Genomic DNA, 19,861 nt, shown 5'->3' with positions numbered 1-19,861 from the left:
TTATTGACTTCAGGAAAGCGTTTGACTCTATAAACCAACATACACAAGAATTCAAGGATTCACAGTAGATAAGAAAACACGGGAACTGATCCTACAAATATTAAATGAACACTACTTCAACAGTTAAATTTCAATGGTGGTGGTGTTTATTGTTTTAAGAGGTAGTACAACTAAGCAACCATCCTCTATATAATACAAATCAGAGTGTAAAAATTGAAGGAAACCGACACTTTGAAAAATGAAGATATCGGCCAAAGAAAGACAAGGGCCACGAAGGGCAAGAAAATGAAAGACTCCCTAAGCCTCAATACCTAATACCATTGGGGTCGGAAAAGAACAAGACATGACCAAGGGAGGTTGGATAGAATAGATGAAAGGGTGGAGCCTGGCACAATTAAGTGGAATCAATGTCATGACTCGCCTAAGAGCCCAGTGGTCTTCAACCCACACTCGCAAGTTGAGAGCCTCTGGGGGCCCTTTTAGTCACCTCTTACGACAGGCAGGGGATACCGTGGGTGTTATCTACCGCCCTCACCCACAGGGGGAGTTAAATATCAATGTGAAATATCTGAGCCTTTTACTATTACCACACGGGTCTGGGCATGGAGATAGACTATCCCCTTCTTTCTCGTACATGAAAAAATAATCAGAACCTGGGAAAAGGAAATTAAAGGAGTGACCCTTGGCAGACAACTCAGAAACAGAATTCAAGTGAAGAGTCTGGCCTTTGCAGATGACTTAGCAACTCCTCGAGAAAATACAGTACATGGAAGATACCAGCCAAAGAAAGACAAGGGCCACGAGGGCGTGAAAATGAGACTCCCTAGGCCTTGATACCTAATACCAATCGGGACGGAACGATATTTACGTGGGCACCATTGATAACTAAATTCGGCAAAATTTCTCAAGTCGTCGTCGGCTGAAACTCATATCCGAGTAAACATATTCCTCAGCAGTTTGTGATTATATTTCATGTGACTTAGTAGCCCAATCTTGGCATGAAACATACGTCCACACAAATCAAATGGAATGGCTGGGGGAGGGAGGGGCTGAGCTTGACAGAGCTTCCGTGCTTGTTTAGCCTTTTCATATCTACGTCGTTCCTCCTCAAACACAGTAACTGATGTAGAAACAGTGTGGCGCCAAAGTGTACAATTCTCAGCAAGAATTTCCCAGGATTGAGTGTTAATTCTAGCTCTTTTCATAGTATGCTTTAGCTAGTCCTAGAAATGCCTCAAAGTAGCTGCAAGTAAACAAGTATTTGGACAAAAACCTTCACCCAGCAGAGGAAAAGAAAAGCTAAATGAGAAAAATACATGGACACACTCAACTAAAACAACATTCAAACTATAACTTACATTGGTACAAGACACATCACTCTTTGCACGACATATAGCTGTATTCTTCGACCCATACACACAGGTGGTGTTGAATTTGCATTCAATACATGAACCACCAAGTTTTGAGCATTCTACACCAGTAGGGCAGTCCTTAGCCTGAAACAACAAGCTTTTCATTAGGTAACGGTTTCAATATTCACTTATGGGTATATAAATTTATATATCTCTCTACCTACCAGATGCTACTAAATAAACCCTCATGCTTACTCAGTCCAGGAAAGATGAGTGGCCTTGGGGTGACATTACCAATTTTATATGAGGGAGAAAGAGAGGGAGTCCATCCTTCTATATAAGTGAACGAAAGGCCTGTGCACTGTCTACATTTCATAATCACACTAACATCAGTGGTGTGATTGTTGTTTAAAGGAGCAAAACGATGCAATTAGTAGTTCCTTGAAGAAAGAAAAATCTAAATTGAAGTCAATCACTACATTTAGAAAAGATAAAGAAAAAAATTAATAAATTAAATATAAAAATAGGAATTTCATCAAAAGGAAACAGATGACGTTCTGTGAGTAAACATAAACTTGAAATTTAGAAATGCTTCATAAGTTGACTCAAAAAAAGGAAAGGATAGGATCCAACAATATCTACAATTATTTTGTTAGCTAGCATGAGAGAGAGAGAGAGAGGGAGAGGGAGAGGGAGAGAGAGAGAGAGAAAGAGAAAGAGAGAGAGAGAGAGAGAGAGAGAGATTCAATACATCCCCATTCTTACAATGTGCTACATACAACAGCTTAGTTAATAGCACGTTCAAAGTCCCAATGTCAAAAGCAAACCTGAACAAGGAACTCAATATTATATGTTCGATAGCTACATTTAATGGCTATAATGAAACTTTCATCAAACGCATAATAAAGTTAAGACATCGATCAAAATCAAATTTGATAAAAGATAAATCTAAACCAGAGTTATTTTCGACTTTCACTTTTAATTAAAACATTTACAGTGTCACTAATATATTTAAGAAGCACAACGTCAATATCTCTTTCCGCACTAGTAACAGTAATACGGATATTCTTCACAATTCTAAATTAGTCAACAAATCTAACCCGTTTACAAAGTCAGGTGTTTACAGGTTCCGGTGCAATGACTGTAACAGTTCTTGTATTGGGCAAACTGGTAGGAATTTTAAGATTAGGTATGCAGAACATATTAATGCAATCAGGTATAATAGGTTTTCTGCAGTAGGTCAGCACATTCATGACTAATAAATACAAGTATAATGGAATAGATCAGGACTTAACAATATTGGACACGTTGAGTAAAGGTCCCTTGCTAGATACCACGGAAGTCTGCTACATACATTTAGACCAATATTTCAACCCGAATTTGAACTTGAATGACATTTCCGAAAAGCACAGAATCTTATTTGATGTCCTTATTTCAGTTTTCAATAGTGTTAAACTTCCCAAAAACAGTCTGTTCTTTCAGATTATACGAAATTATACTACCACGCCCGCCTGACTCCGCCCTCTTCCCCTCCCTCCTGAACCACCCCTTCTCCTCCTTTAACCTTGCTCCATGCTCCTAGTAAGCCCAGCACTCAGTTCCTCTCTAGACTCCATATTCACAACAGGCCGCTTCAAGTGAGTCCCCTACTGAAGCTTTTCATTTCGTACTCTCTTTTCTATTGTCTTATGCTAATCTAAAAGCTTTTCCTTTTAACACTTCAGGTCCCGCATTGGATTGAGAACTTTCTGGTTTCATAATGACTTTAATATCCATGTCAGTATCAAGATCCGCTGGCTTAATTTCATCACGGCTTAGTGTTTCACATTATGAAAACTGATGCTACAAGTCACTACTAAGTTTACATATTTTATCTTATTGTTAACGTTCTACAGAGGAACAACATTTTATGTCAGATTTTAGATGACAACATTCAAAATTATTTCCGTGGTTAACAACGCCACACTTAAGACTCAAAACTTTAAAAAGTGATCAAGACTCACTCAAATATTTGTTAATATTCTTTGTTTTACAACTTGACCAACAAGTTTTTAACTTGTAAATATTTTAGGAATGATTTTCTCTTTAAGCACCATCACATCTTGTATTTTATCTAGGCCTAACCATTGTTATATCATTATTAAGGGTCCATAGTTTGTACTTCAACGTGTAGGTCCTATATCTTTGTTCATTTGTCCTATTTTGGCTGATGATGGTGTCCAAGACATCGAAACCGGTACCAAATAAAAAAAGGTTGTGATTTTGAATTAGCAACATACTTTGTATTGAAAAAGGTGGATCAATTGCACTCTTCTATTGTATGTTAATCTCCATTTAATGCGGACCAAAAATGTTTTTAATATGAAATCAATAATGGAAACGGAATGGTAGTTATATTTTCTTAACTGCCTGCCTTTGGAACCAGAAGCAAGACGTCTTTAATGAAAGGTTGAAAATGAAAGCTAATTAAGGAGCTAGTATATCTGCATATCCCTTAATTATATAAGGTGGATGTTATCTGGACCACTTGCCTTTTTATGTTTTAGTTTACTTAGCGAGTGGCCGTGTGGTTTGGGTCACGTAGCTCACAGCTTGCATTCGGGAGATAGTGGGTTCGAATCTCACTGTTGGCAGTCGTGAAGATGGTTTTCCATGGTTTCCCAATTTCACACCAGGCTGTACCTTAATTAAGGCCACGGCTGCTTCCTAACCACTCCTAGCCTTTTCCTATATCATCGTTGCCATAAGACCTAACAGCCTCGGTGCGACGTAAAGCAAATGCTTAAAAAGAAAGTTTTAGTTTTCCATTAATGACTCTTTTCACCTTATCTTCTGATATAGAAGTAATATTGAGCATATCCATAGTTCATAATACAGGAATCTCATCCATATCCATGCGATCGATATTACAATTAAAGTCCGCACTAGAATACACGGACAAGAAATTTTGTGCAAATCCTTGCACCTATTTCCTGTTTCATAACTATTGTCAATATATATGTAGGCATAATCACCCAGTCGTGACACCCTTTTACTTTTGGTATGTGTCCAGAAATTATTAATATTGTGTTTTATCCCATTTTCTAAATTGAGTATATACTTTATATGCATTGTTTATTTTTGATTTTAGTTCTAAGCTGCCTGAATTGATCGTCATAATATTTAGAACACATTATCTTCCTGGCACATTTCTTCTTTCACTTCGGAGTTTGGATAATATTGTGTGTAAACCATACTGGATGTTTGGATTTTTGAATGAAATTTCTCTTGGTAATGCATACATCAGAACATCTGTAAAGTGAGGTGTAAAAGAAATAGTAGATTATCAAGATATTTCAGTATTTCAGTGACCACCTCACAAGAGTTTACACCATACTCAAGAGACTAGCAAGGAGTTACCTGGTGGGAAACAACTACTCTGTCCTGTACGGCTCGGCTGTTAGTAGAGCTCTTTATGTGTGCCAGTGAGATACGTGGTGTACTTGATTAAGTAAACTATTGGGCAATGAGTGTTTATTGTTGAAACATATTATTATTATTATTATTATTATTATTATTATTATTATTATTATTATTATTATTATTATTATTAACAACGTTCTAATAGTAATTAACATACTGTGGTCTGTGTGTGGAGATCATTCTGAAGATCTCAGTATGTGTGACTTTTATTTGTGGAGAAATTTGAAACTGAAAGTTTAAAGGAATAATCCTCATACAACTGAGGCCCTGGAAAACAAAACTAGAACGCTAAGTAAAATTACAGAAGATGAATTCTGATGTGTATCAGAGAATTTCCTTTGAAGATGATAGGTCTGCTTAAATAAAAATAAAAATAATTTTCAGCAGCTGCTATGACATTAAAGTAAGAAAAGGAAAAAAAGTTCTGCTTTTCATTTATTTCCTTGTTTTAATAATAATTAGGCTGTTTCCTAATCCCATCATGTTGAAGAGAACAGCAGTTGTCTCCAGTGGAAGGACTGGTAGGGTTCTGGGCGTATGCAGGCCATCTTTTCCGTCGGCTAGCTACGTGTGCCTTGCTTGAGTTCGCTGCAAACTCTTATTTGGTAATAAACATATTATAGAAAGCTGGATGGACTCAGTATATCTTATTCCTAATGTGGTACAGATAGGTGGGAACAATGGCAGGAGGGTGCTTGGCCCGAGGGGATAAAGGCCATGCTGGGAATGAAGTAAATGGATGAATCCGTGTGTATAAACTGATTTTGGTGGGATAGGATACATAGGATAATAAGACTCTGGGGTTACGTGAATGATATTGATCCCCGAAATATCACTGTAATATTTGTCACAAACGAAAGGTAATCACTGATTTACTCAAATAAAGTCTCAAATCCCAGGTTGATTAAGAAATACCGCCGTTACTAGCAAGAAATATGTATACATATTTACTGGCTGATGATGTTGCATTCCACTGCTTGCGCAGTCTTTTGTTTCTTTCTTAAGGCAAAGTGCTGGCACCGATGAATCGGAGTGCTATGTCTGCTATTTTTGTTATCTTTGGCCATATGTCTTGCGTTCCGCTGCTCGCGCCCTCGTTTTTTTTCTTGAGGTCCAGGGCTAGCACCAACGAACTCTCTTTCTAGCGAATGGGAGTGCGGGTATTTTGTTGAAAAATAGCATGATACCTGGACCAATAAATCGTTTAATGAATCAGTTAATGAACATGAAGTGACAGCCCATCAAATTACATCGAATGAGAAAATCAATAAAACGACACCAAAGAACTTCAGTGAGCAAAGACATCACAGACGACAGTGTTGGACAAACAAAGCACTTACGGAAGCGCTGCGACGTAGCAGAAATAGTTGTTGTAAGGCAGTAAAGTATGTATTCTCTAAAATAAAATATTTTGTATTATTTCTTAATCAACCTGGGATTTGAGACTTTATTTCAGTAAAAGCAATTACTATCTTCCATTTGTGACAAATATTACAGTGATATTTCGTGGATCAACATCATTCACGTAACCAGACTCTGGCAGGGAGGATGAGAGAAGCAGAGGGAGACCAAGGTGATGATGGTTAGACTCAGTTTTTAGGGATTTAATGATGAGAGGTGTGGAATTAAATGAGGTCATGGAGCTAGTTGCAAACAGATGTTTATGGAGGTGCTTAATTAATTCAGAGTGATTTGTAGACTGAACAGTGAAAGGCATAAATACAATCAATCACATCTGCTCCATTTCAAATGGAATTCTTGCTGTTGAGGTGGAAATCTTACTTGTCTCTTCTAGCATCTCACCAGAAACAAGTCCAATGTGGACAAATGAAATCTCAACTGTTGCAAATGATCATTGGTGCCTTTAAGCATCATCATCATCATGGCCGCCTTCGTAGTGTAATGGTTAACGCTATCAGCTATTTTCTTCAGTGACCTGGGTTTGATTCCTAGTATTACCAGAGATTTAAGAATGGCCAGAGGGCTGGTATCTGGTTAAAATGATTGCAGCTCTTCTCCATTGGGAGTATGCCTAAAAGAGAGCTGCAACACCTTGGGATGAGGACATGAATTTATCATTATCCAACAGTGGCTACACATATAGATCATTATAGACCATTATGTCTTTCAGCATTCAGTCTCCAAGCCTTTGTAAACTTACTAAACGTCGCCACAATCCTCTATTTACAACTAGTGCTGTGGCCTCATTTAGTTCTATACCTCATACCTTTAAATCGTTAGAAACTGAGTCTAACCATCGTTGCCTTGGTCTCCCTCCTGGGTAACCTATCCTCCTCCATTCGCCTCACATGACCCCACCACTGAAGCCAATTTATGCATACAGCTTCATCCATTGAGTTCATTCCTAACTCAGCCTTTATCTCCTCATTCCAAGTATCCTCCTGCCATTGTTCTCACCTGTTTGTACCAGCAATCATTCTCACTACTTTCACGCCTGTTACTTCTAACTTATGATTAAAATATCCTGAGTCCACCCAGCTTTCACTCCTGTAAAGCAATGTTCATCTAAAACAGACCGATGTAAAGATAGTTTTGTCTGAGAGCTGACTTCTTTCATACAGAATACTGTTGATCGAACTGCGAGCTCACTTCATTATTTTTACTGCACCTTGATTCAATCTCGCTTACTATACTACCATCCTGGGAGAACACCCAGTGGCTAACCACATAATATTTAACTAACTGCTCTAAAGCCTGATATTTGATTCAGAGGAATAAGAGAATTGATAGAAATTCCACAAATAACACCTGCATATTTTTTTCAAAATCTGGTGGTGAAAAGTTGGGGTGTTATTACCGGTATTTGCGTCAAGGTTGATACTGTGCTCCTGATGTACAGAAATCTGAAAGTTGGTACTTTTCAACTCATTCTGTTGGCAACTTTTTTCCCTCCACAACGGGAGAAGTGTGCTGCATACGTCACATAATTTGTGTGATCTCAGTTTAAGTAGTAGCATGTATTTAGGATGGCTGGTGTGAGTTATCGTTACAGGTTATTCATAGCTAGAGAAAAGCGCCACATTATTGAAGAGGCAGAGTAAATTGGTAATTGCACTACGGGAGGAAAGTACGATGGGGATGAGAGTTGCGGTACGTTACAGGATTAGAGAAAAAATATATCTTGTAGAACAGACAAGAGTAACTGATGGGCATTTTGTGGACAAAATGTGTGAATGTGTGAATACATGACTGAAAAGAGACAGTTTGGATGTGTGGCTGTGAGTGAAATGTGTCTGTTGAAAGGTATATTATGGGGTGTAAGGCTGTCTGTGGATGAACAAAATAACTTCAGTTTTCATAAGAACTAACATTGCACATTGTCTCCCAGGCAGTTATGAAGAAAAAGTTAATATTTCCAGAGATCTGTTATCGGTTTGTACCATAAAATGTATTTACTTCCACAAACTGCGTGGCAGTTTATTTTGGAATGGTTCTAGACTTTATAAATGAGGATTATGATATGACGAGTTGCTTTATAATTTTATAATTATTGTACTCTATTATTTATGGTTTTCAATATAAGCATGTAATAGTGCTACACAAATGCACATTTCTTTTCAAAATTTCCCCTCTCAAAATTAGGGTGCAGGAATATTTTGACAGGGGCAATATTTGCGTATATATTATAATTGTCCTCTGTCATCTTAACAAGTGCACACAAAATTCTGCGATTCATCAGAATATACACTGCATCAGCAGATTGGAGTCTCCATGTTGTTGCTTCCGGTCTCTCTTGTCATTTTTCATCTTATTGCATCAATCACTCCACTGATTTGTCTTTCTTTGTGAAGTATGACTCTCTATGAGAGGCAGAGTCTCACCTTCTGCTATTTTTTTCAAATGCTTCCTATTCTTATGATGTGCCTTTCCAGCAATGAAAAATTATTGACCTACAATTTTAGGATTCATGCAGTAGTGCAACATTTGAGCTATCAATGCCTCTTTTAAACCCAGTACTGTTATGGGTATGAAAACTGGCCGAAGACTATACGGCCATAGGAGTATACATTGATCGCTTGTGTAATTAGTTGAATGTGTAGGTGGTTGTCTTGTCCATTCCCCTAATGAGATTCCTCAGTGGCATATTCCATGGCTTGATTATAAGGTTAGATCTACACTGTGTACCAAGATGCCTTCATGTCCAGGAGATATTTTCACATCATCAGTTCTGAGTGTAGTATAATATCATGGATGAATCTAAGATTGGCAAACATTTTAGAATTTAAGAGCCTTCCGATTCCTTCTGAACAGCATCAACAAAGTGAGTAAGGAGCTTGCCTTAAATTAAACATTCAGGAAAACATTCATGGTAATCAGCAAGCAGAAAAACATAACACAATTTGAAGGGTGTCGCATTACAAGTACTCAGGATGTTAGCTAATACAAAAATAAGATCTGGATGTAGAAATCAAAACCTGAATCAGCATTGCAAGAAGTGTGTTTCTGAAATTAAAACATCATGTGTGGAACTATGACCTCTAGTTTGAAATTCGTTGGCACGTCGTGGTGTGTTATACTTGTGCTGCTTTACCGTCGAAGAATGAACACTAAAGGCTTTGTCATTGAGCCGACTGCAGGCCTTTGAAATCTGAATGACCTGCAGATTATTGCAAATCTCATGAGTAGACCATGTCACCAATGTTGAGGTACTCTGTTGTGCCAGAAAATCAGGTGAAGTCGTAACCCTAGCAGAATGCAGGAAAGCAGCCTATAATAGTCACATCTGTCTAAATGACAAATACATCAATTATAGGGAGCAAGATAGGCAAAGGTAACATCGATGTGGACGGAGAAGATTATCTTGGGCGTTGAACCACTGACAAAGGTTCGACATTGATACGGCAATTCTGATATGGGGAAAATTACTTCGTAATGGTCGCCAACCTTCTGTAAGGAGACGGCACAAGCAGAAGAAGAATGTGCATTTTTGATAATGCCTGCATGACAATATCACTATTTAAAGTGTGTAGCGTATGTTCCATAGAGCTTTTCGCCACCTTAGAAGCTCAACGTTTTGTGCGAACTCAGGTGTACCAATTCTTTGACCTCTTCGAAGTCCATGGATAACAGAATTATATGATGCTTGCACCAGAATCACCACCACTTGGCTTCCTAACCAAATGGAAATTGCAAGGTATGAATTAGTAGACCAGGTTCAAAACAGGGGTGACATCAATAGCACCTAGAATTGTAGATGTGTTTGTTTGGGATGTTTTCTGCTAAGCTGCACCATTCTGAAAGGATTCCCGGGGGTTAGCTATCTGAACACTCAAAAGGACAAATACAGTGTGATGGTTCTCTTTCCAGGCTTCACAAATTGAGCTCATAGTTTTTATACAGTTTTATGGAAACGCGCACGCACACACACACGCGCACACACACATACACATGGGGATGTATTGAATCTTGTTTTATTGTTGCTGTATGGGTGGGTTTCCTGTAAATTTTATATGAGAATGAGGAAGAGAGCCTAGTGATCATTAAATCTAAGAAATTGACAGATCCGTTGATTTCCTATTCTAATGTAAATTTGATATGAAGGTCTATGTTGTTGAGGTTTACAAGAGTCTTCAGTGCATCAACAGAACGTTCATAGATGATGACAAAAGTACCATCCACAAATCTGGCCCAGAACTTAATATTGTTGGATATTTCTCAGTTTCATTGCTGTATACTCCTACATTTGGCAAGTCATGAAAAATATCCTCCTCCATCAGTTTATCATTCCTGTTGACAATATTACTCCATCTTTGTCATTCACTAATCTAATCCCAACATTTTCACTGTTTTTTATAATACTAAACTGTCATCAGAAAATTTAATTTTACCGGGCGAGTTGGCCGTGCGCGTAGAGGCGCGCGGCTGTGAGCTTGCATCCGGGAGATAGTAGGTTCGAATCCCACTATCGGCAGCCCTGAAGATGGTTTTCCGTGGTTTCCCATTTTCACACCAGGCAAATGCTGGGGCTGTACCTTAATTAAGGCCACGGCCGCTTCCTTTCAGCTCCTAGGCCTTGCCTTTCCCATCGTCGCCATAAGACCTATCTGTGTCGGTGCGACGTAAAGCCCCTAGCAAAAAAAAAAAAAAAAAAAAAAAAAAAAAAAAAAAAAAAAAAAATTTAAACCATTTCTAATATTTTATTGTTTATGGAGTTAAAACATTGTAACTTGAAAGTGGCAAAGTTTATAAAACATTGCTCCTTTTGATGTTCCTTTCATCTCCACAACAGTCTTGCAGTTTTCCCTCCTCCCATAATTTTATAAGTTAAAGGATTTTTACTAAGTTTCTGTTACCGAGCACTACTCAGTTCACAGTGATTCTGATGAAGGAAGATGCTTCTCAGTCACAACAATGCTCCTCAGGCACAGAATGATAGGAGTATTAATTGTCTGGCGAACATGCTCAAGGCTTCTAATAGAAGTGATGAGTGCAAATGCTTCATTTGGTAGTTAATTTAATAATTAATGGGGTATAGCCGGGTCCGGTACACAAGCCGGCTATCTACAGATCGGGTCTCAGAAATTTTTTAACCTAAAGGGCGAATTCTACTATGTCCAAAAAAGGAACTTAGATGCGAAAATTAAGAGAATTATGACGTCACGATCATTTTTCTTGTCCACGGTGAAATGCTAAATAATTAAATTGGCGGCGCATGCGCAGTAGCAAAAATTCGGACTTAGTTTTCGGATATTAATTCCCTGTCGCTCTCTTACACCCTGTGACGTCAGGTATGACGTCATCACCCTTCCGTCACCAAGTAAACACGGTCGCCATGTGCTCTACCAGTCCTATATAGTGTCTTCTTCAGTGTTCTATATGGCAGCTAATAATACAAAAACCTAGTATTTTTGCACCTCTACTCCTTCCTTGTACCCTAATGGACATATTTAACAGCATATGTCGGCGCCTACGAGTGAACTGGCGATAGCCGGCTTGTGTACCGTAACCGTATAGCCTCCAAAAAGGTCTGTTGCAGGTCTTTCGAGTTGACGTTGTATACGATAGGGATGGGACCCCACCAATGATCAAGACGTCACATACACCTAGCCCCTGAGCCATCAAAACTAACCAACTAAGGTTAAAATCCCCGATCCGACCAGGAATCGAATCCGGGACCCCTTGGGCCAAAGGCCAGCACACTAACCATTTAGCCATAGCTGGACAGTTCAGTACTTTGCAAGATCTTTAAGAAGCACTGATTCAGGAAAGGGAACTGAGCTGACAGGAGTATCTCCAAGTACTAAAACAAAGTACATGCTGTATCTGAAGCCTGTTGTTTTCAATTACTACTACCAAGGAACATGCCAAAGTATCAGCATGACTAGAAAGCAGCAATTCATTCAGTGATTGGAACCATGTAATTTGTGTTCTGTGTTCATGAAAGTTGAGTTTCCAGAAATGCAATGAAAAAAAAAAAGGGGGAGAGAGAATTAACAAATTTAAAAGAATGTTTATATAAAACAGTAAACAAAACAGATGAGAAATATGAAGAGGTACCGGTATGACATGGCAGCTAGTAGGTTTTTAAATTATAATATATATGTGATTTATCCTCCTTTTTGCAGCCCCTTGAAAAAGAAAACTGATGAAAATAGTCTAATATCTAAATAAATCTGAATGGAATGTTCTCCTTTTTCAAATTACACCTCTAGGTAAAATGAACAGTAAAGAAGTGAAAGGAATGCTTCATTAAATTGTAAATTATGAATTACAAGATTTAGGATGGTTATTTAAATTTAAGTCTATACTTACACTCTCTGACAGTGTCTCTCCGACATCAGCTCGATCATCATCTGAAATACACAAATAAGTTCAGCACTTAATTAAAGCTTAATTTACAGCCACTTCATAACATGAAGGAATCAATATAAAAAATGTTAAAAAACTGACAAACACACTCCCAATGCTATTCAAATTACAGCCATATTCCTAAAATTGTAACATGTATATTATTCTATTTTTTAGATCTATTGCCCATTAATTCATTCATTCAGAGGAAGAGTTAGTAAAAAGAAATCAATGACATGATATATGATAGTAGAAATAAACAGGGTGATACACAGTGCCAGCACATAGCCTACTCCTGTCAAATAGCTGCTATTTGACAGATGAATCACCATGGGAATCTGCCACCTTGGTATATATGTCGAGTACTCAGCCCCAAGGCTAATTTGATCCTCAGTAGCTCCGCGATCAGCTTTCATAGATGGCTTAGGCGTCACTGGAGAGGTGTACTATAGAGAAATGAGGAAGTTTCCTGTGCTTTCTTCAGAGACAGAAATGTTCTGTTATGTATCAGTCTGCCAAACCCACTGAAATGCACACATAAACTCACCCTATGAGCAACATTTTCATCACACAGTCTGGCTACGTAAGGAATGGTATTGCTAGCATAGTTCATACCTCTATCACTTTGATATTGTAAAAACCAAAGAATGAAGACGAGACAGATTAATGAAAGTAACAAACTTTATTCAGCCCATGCCAAGAGATGGAGTACACGCTGCACACTTTGTCTCACCAGATATGGATCTGTCAAGGCTTGTATATGTACATAGGTGCCTTATTCAGCCCTGAAAAGGCAGGGTATTTGTATAATGTAATTGGATGGGAAAGTTTTTTAAAAATTTAGATCAGAAAAACAAACCCATTGATTAGAAGACGTAAGATAAAAGACAATCTTCTTCTTTTTCTTATTTTGCTACCACTTCTTCCCACACCTCTGCAGTCGATGATGCGAACTGCGTCGCACATGTGGATTTGGCCCTGTTTTACGGACGGATGTCCTTCCTAACGCCAACCCTACATGGAGGGATGTAATCACTATTGCGGGTTTCTGTGGTGGTTGGTAGTGTAGTGTGATTTCTGAATATGACAAGCAGAGTGTTACGATGGACCAGTCCGCAAGCCAGAAGAATAAATCAGAAGCGATTAAAATTCCCGACCCGGCCGAGAATCGAACCCAGAACCCTCTGAACGAAGGCCAATACGCTGGCCATTCAGCCGAGTCGGACTTAAGATAAAAGACAATACGGTATAAAATTATATTTCAGATACTACAAGTATTGCTTAGAAACATCGCAAACAGATATATTACGCGATGTACCATTAAAAGTAATTTTAATAATATGCAGTATTTTGACATGTGGGATAAACGTTTCCAAAGACGTGCATGAATATAAACATGTAGCGTAACATAACCTACAAACCTGCTTCAGATTGCTTCACACCCTTCAGCATCAACGACAGAAGTATAATTAACACAGCTCTGGTGTTAACGACTACACACTGCATTTCACTGAAACAGAAAATTAAATAAGAAGGAATATAACCATTTATTCCCATTTAGCATTATTTCAAACGGATAACTCTCTTATTTAATATTCAACCTAAAATAAACTTACATCCTACTGACAATAAAAGTGAGCAACGTATAACATTGTTCACATGACAGATTTATTCCAAACCCACTCTATACACAAAACTAACCGCACTAACAAATCGTTAAAGACACCAGACTCGTCCACCACACTCAATCATTTTTTCAGTTTTTTATTTATTTCATTTTATTTTTTACTTCCAGGACATACATTCGGTCCAAAGAGGATAGAGGATATCTTCTTCTCCATCTTCTCCTTGCTGCTAGGACGCTTTGGTTTTTTTTTGGACTATTACCCAGTCGCTATATTTAGGGATTATCGCCCCTTTTGTTTGTAATAAAAACTGATAGTCCACACGTTATAGAATTTTATCAAATACTTTAATATTATAATACCGGACAGCTTGCTGTTTTCAGCGAGAAAGCCGATAGTGCTGCTACCTACATGGCTTGGTGTGACCAACTCCTCAAAAAAATATTGCCACCTGTATGATTCTTGGCGCACTGCCGTGTTGTGTATAATGTATCAGTGTTTGTCACTAAATAATCTTACATTGCAGTTATATTCCAAGAAAAGTGTTATGCGTTGAACAAATTACCCAGCAAGATAATGGGCATGGGAAATGATAAGGACCACAAGTATTAAAAAAAAGAAAAGACCTCGCATCGGTGTTGAGGTTACATTTTTGCCCCTTATGTTTAAGAAATTCAATCAAATACCCTACTGAAATGTTAGTGGGACGTAAAACCAATAATATTAACAAATATGCAACTCAATTATCTACAAGCTTGAGAGTCCATATTGTTAAACAGTGCCATAAACTTCACAATCGAAAACTTGTGAGATTGTAGCATAATGGCTATCGCGGTAGTCTTGAAATTGAAAATTGAAGCCCATGAGTTTCGAATCCAGTCACCTTTTCTTTTACTGTAAGAAAATAATAATAATAATAATAATAATAATAATAATAATAATAATAATAATAATAATTTTCTTTACGTCCCACTAAGTACTTTTACGGTTTTCGGAGACGCTGAGGTGCCGCAGGATTTCTTTTACATGCCACCTACACGGGGCTGGCGTATTTGAGCACCTTCAAATACCACCGGACTGAGCCAGGATCGAACCTGCCAAATTGGATTAGATGGCCATCGCATCAACCGTCTGAGCCACTCAGCCCGGCGTAAGAAAATTATTTCAATGTAATATAATAATATTATAATACAATAATAATTGGCATAGGCTTGAGCACCTGTCCAACCAATTTAATACGTTTGTATGGTAATTCTTCATGCATACATTTGTGAAAGAGACTTTTGGAAATTCTGAACACTTCATCCTTGTCTGGAACATCGTAGTTCATTCACGTAACCCCAATATGTGTAATATATATTATGTATTCCAGTCTTCAGAGGTAAAACAGAAATTCAAAGAACACCAAAAGCGAGATAGCAGCATGAGGTTGAGTTGTTCCTAGAGTTCGGGAAGATCGGCTGAACCGAAGGAGAAGAAGAAGAAGTCAACTTAATGGACCAAACTACTGTTTCTTAATTACAGCTTCTTCTCTTTCCCAATATCTTAATAAATCATGGATGTTGTTAGCTTATACGCCCCCTTTGGCCCTTTGGCTGAATGGTTAGCTCTTCGTGCCATTCCCATCCCTTTCATTCTTCGGAGTGTTGGACCTCTTCAATTTCCCTTCAGAATAGTGTTAATAGAGGATGGCTGGCCATTTGTACTTCCTTTTATATCACTACCACGGAATGGTCAGCGTACTGGCCTTCGGTTCAGAGGGCCCTGGTACGATTCCCGGCTGAGTTGGAGATTTTAATCGCGTCTGTTAATTCCTGGTGTTCCTGTGTTCGTATTCATACGTATCTTCAAGTATATACAACACAACATACGAAAAACAACCACAAAAACACGTAATAGTGAGTACCGGTACGGTATATATCCCTCCACATAGGATTACTGTTATGAAAGGCATCCGGCCGGAAAACCAGGCTATGACCATACGAAGCGCTGCGCTAGGTAATTGAGAAAAGGCTAGAAAGAAGAGGATCGTGTAGTTATTAAATATTTTCCCCAGAGGCTGGGTGGATCCTCAAACAGATTCTGCATTATAATTTTTAAGACATAGCGAAAGGCACGGCTAATATAATGCTCGTTTGGAGGTTTATGAAGGAGGAATTTCATAAATAAAATTTCATTCTTAATTATTATGGTTATTCAATTATTTTAACAAAAATATTTCCAATGAGTGTAGTACAATCCCCTCAGATGTAGCACAGACAAGTATACAGTTCACACCAACACGCTAGATGTCACCACCGTCGCTGTTCTCACTCCACTCAATGCTGTTGAGATAGAACTGTCCGGAATTGGTGTTTTAAAGTACACTGACTGACAGAGCAAATGCAACACCAAGAAGGAGTGGTCAGAACTTTATGCCAATTGCAGGGTAGACTGACGTCACTGAGATATGCTCATGATGTGAAATGCGCCGCTGTGCTGCGCACGTAGCGAACGATAAATGGGACACAGCGTTGGCGAATGGCCCACTTCGTACGGTGATTTCTCAGCCGACAGTCATTGTAGAACGTGTTGTCGTGTGCCACAGGACACGTGTATAGCTAAGAATGCCAGGCCGCCGTCAACGGAGGCATTTCCAGCAGACAGACGACTTTACGAGGGGTATGGTGATCGGGCTGAGAAGGGCAGTTTGGTCGCTTCGTCAAATCGCAGCCGATACCCATAGGGATGTGTCCACGGTGCAGCGCCTGTGGCGAAGATGGTTGGCGCAGGGACATGTGGCACGTGCGAGGGGTCCAGGCGCAGCCCGAGTGACGTCAGCACGCGAGGATCGGCGCATCCACCGCCAAGCGGTGGCAGCCCCGCACGCCACGTCAACCGACATTCTTCAGCATGTGCAAGACACCCTGGCTGTTCCAATATCGACCAGAACAATTTCCCGTCGATTGGTTGAAGGAGGCCTGCACTCCCGGCGTCCGCTCAGAAGACTACCATTGACTCCACAGCATAGACGTGCACGCCTGGCATGGTGCCGGGCTAGAGCGACTTGGATGAGGGAATGGCGGAACGTCGTGTTCTCCGATGAGTCACGCTTCTGTTCTGTCAGTGATAGTCACCGCAGACGAGTGTGGCGTCGGCGTGGAGAAAGGTCAAATCCGGCAGTAACTGTGGAGCGCCCTACCGCTAGACAACGCGGCATCATGGTTTGGGGCGCTATTGCGTATGATTCCACGTCACCTCTAGTGCGTATTCAAGGCACGTTAAATGCCCACCGCTACGTGCAGCATGTGCTGCGGCCGGTGGCACTCCCGTACCTTCAGGGGCTGCCCAATGCTCTGTTTCAGCAGGATAATGCCCGCCCACACACACTGCTCGCATCTCCCAACAGGCTCTACGAGGTGTACAGATGCTTCCGTGGCCAGCGTACTCTTCGGATCTCTCACCAATCGAACACGTGTGGGATCTCATTGGACGCCGTTTGCAAACTCTGCCCCAGCCTCGTACGGACGACCAACTGTGGCAAATGGTTGACAGAGAATGGAGAACCATCCCTCAGGACACCATCCGCACTCTTATTGACTCTGTACCTCGACGTGTTTCTGCGTGCATCGCCGCTCGCGGTGGTCCTACATCCTACTGAGTCGATGCCGTGCGCATGGTGTAACCTACATATCGGTTTGAAATAAACATCAATTATTCGTCCGTGCCGCCTCTGTTCTTTCCCAACTTTCATCCCTTTCGAACCACTCCTTCTTGGTGTAGCATTTGCTCTGTCAGTCAGTGTATTTGCCGCCAAAAAAGCACACTTCCTTTGATTTAGATGTAAGTCGATCTATTGGAGCCTTTGAAGACAGGCAAATAGGTTTTGTTCACATTCTGTTTTTGTAAAACCATGAATAATAAGGTCATCAAAATATGAATGAGTTTTTGATAGTCCAGATAAAAAACTTGATCTATGGTTCTATTAAATTCGGACGGAACTGTTTTTATACCAAAGGAAAGACGATGCATGCGATATGTACCTCGATGTGTTGATATGGTTTGGATCTTGCTGCTCTCTTCATCAACCTGGAGATGAAGATATCCTTTGTATATGTCCAGGCGGCAAAAGTACCTCGAGTTTCTCAAGCTATCATGCACTTTCCGAATTGGGTAGTTTGCTGCTACTAATTTGTCATTAACGCCTACCTTGTAATCAACGCAAAGTCGAACTCCGCCATCGGACTTTGGAATCACTAATAGGGGCGAACACCAATCACTGTAATTGATTTTTGAGATTATCCCACCTGCTTCTAAATCGTCTAATTCTTTTTCTACTTTCTCCCGTAAGGCATATGGAACGTCACGTTCTTTATGAAAGACTGGCTTGGCATCCTTACGGAGCTGAAGAGACACTTTCAAATTTGGCACACACACTATCTTTTCTTCGAAAATTTCTGGAAATCTATTGATTATTTCAGTAATACTACCGACTGACTGTATATCGATATGACTAGTATCTGATTCCGTTGACGGTCAATTTCTTGAAGATTAATACCAAGGTGATGGTTCCAGACACGCCCCAGAAGCGGCTTGAAGTCGTCCGGTACTACATATAACTCTTCAGATGAATTTCTATTCTGATAAGAAACAGTAACATTAACCTTGCCATCAAGTAAAAACACATTCTTAGTATAAGAACGAAATGCAACATCTGATTTCTGGAGATGTACACGTAAGTCAAGCGCTTTCAAACTAGAACGTGATAGCAAGGTAAAACCCGCCCCAGAATCTACTTCAAATCTCTGGAGTATTCCTTCTATAAGAACTGTAGCATAAAATTTCTTCGCATGTGGATTGTCGTGATATTGAAAAATGTATATTATATGGCTAACACCGAATGTTTGAGTAATATCTTTTTCCTGAAGAAAATGAGAGTCGATTTTGAAATTCCTTCTCGTTGGTAACAAAGTACATATGCACACCTTCTTAATATGGCCGAGTTTTCCATATGGAGTGCATTTCAGATTGTTAAAATCAGTCCTACAGTCCTTCGCTAGATGATTGTCTCTACCACAACGTAAACACATTTCTTGAATTCCCAATTCCTTATAGTCAATTTTTGATCTGGCCTTGTTTACCGGTGTTGCTTGGCTTTGATCATCGTGAGAAATGTCCTGCCTTGATTTGAGATTGATTTTTTGAACAAAATCATAATAAGTACCCTTGTATACAGCTGATTGTGATAGTTCCTTGCTGTCTAACTTCCATGCTTCAAGAGCGGTAGATTTTGTTACAATTTCGTTAAATTCTTGAACATTAGCCTGGAGTAATTGTTCACGAATTGAACTGTCATCAATTCCCCTATTGAATTGTGCTCTTAGAAATACATCTGCAATACTTACCTTACATTCACATGTAGAATTGAAGTCGCAGTCAATTGTAGCACGCCTTAATGTAGCAACATACTCAGCAATAGGTTGATTTTCAAACTAGTAACTGGATAAAAACCTATGTTGTGCTACAAGAACAGTCTTCTTGGGACAAAGGTGTTTTTCTAGGGTTTCAATTAAATTGTCATAATCGAAATCACTAGGTGTTTTTGGTGCCACTAATGCAGATAATTTGTTATAA

The 19,861-nt window shown here is 39.4% G+C and overlaps 2 protein-coding genes across 3 annotated transcripts in view; one reads left to right on the top strand and one right to left on the bottom strand.

The window, feature by feature from the left end:
- Positions 1 to 5,177, top strand: part of LOC136873736 (uncharacterized) — a 121,627-nt gene extending 116,450 nt beyond the window's left edge. Inside the window, exon 5 of the mRNA XM_067146898.2 lies at positions 4,483 to 5,177. The gene's annotated coding sequence lies outside the window, so the exon portion shown is untranslated. The remainder of the gene's footprint in view (positions 1 to 4,482) is intronic.
- The window catches only part of amx (almondex), a 39,279-nt gene extending 24,675 nt beyond the window's left edge, over positions 1 to 14,604 (bottom strand). The window contains exons 1-4 of one of the 2 annotated variants that reach the window (XM_067146903.2): positions 14,240 to 14,604; positions 14,045 to 14,133; positions 12,588 to 12,628; positions 1,359 to 1,496 (exon numbers count right to left, since the gene is read on the bottom strand). In XM_067146903.2, the coding sequence (XP_067003004.2) occupies positions 1,359 to 1,496; positions 12,588 to 12,628; positions 14,045 to 14,129 (264 nt within the window). In that variant the 5' untranslated portion in view covers positions 14,130 to 14,133; positions 14,240 to 14,604. The remainder of the gene's footprint in view (positions 1 to 1,358; positions 1,497 to 12,587; positions 12,629 to 14,044; positions 14,134 to 14,239) is intronic. The other variant, XM_067146904.2, reaches the window with a different exon arrangement.
- Between the last annotated feature and the right edge of the window lie 5,257 nt (positions 14,605 to 19,861).

The sequence above is a fragment of the Anabrus simplex genome, chromosome 5, assembly GCF_040414725.1.
Source record: "Anabrus simplex isolate iqAnaSimp1 chromosome 5, ASM4041472v1, whole genome shotgun sequence".
Lineage (NCBI taxonomy): Eukaryota > Metazoa > Arthropoda > Insecta > Orthoptera > Tettigoniidae > Anabrus > Anabrus simplex.
Note: the sequence above shows the minus strand (reverse complement) of the source record. Positions and strands in the feature narration are given on the sequence as shown.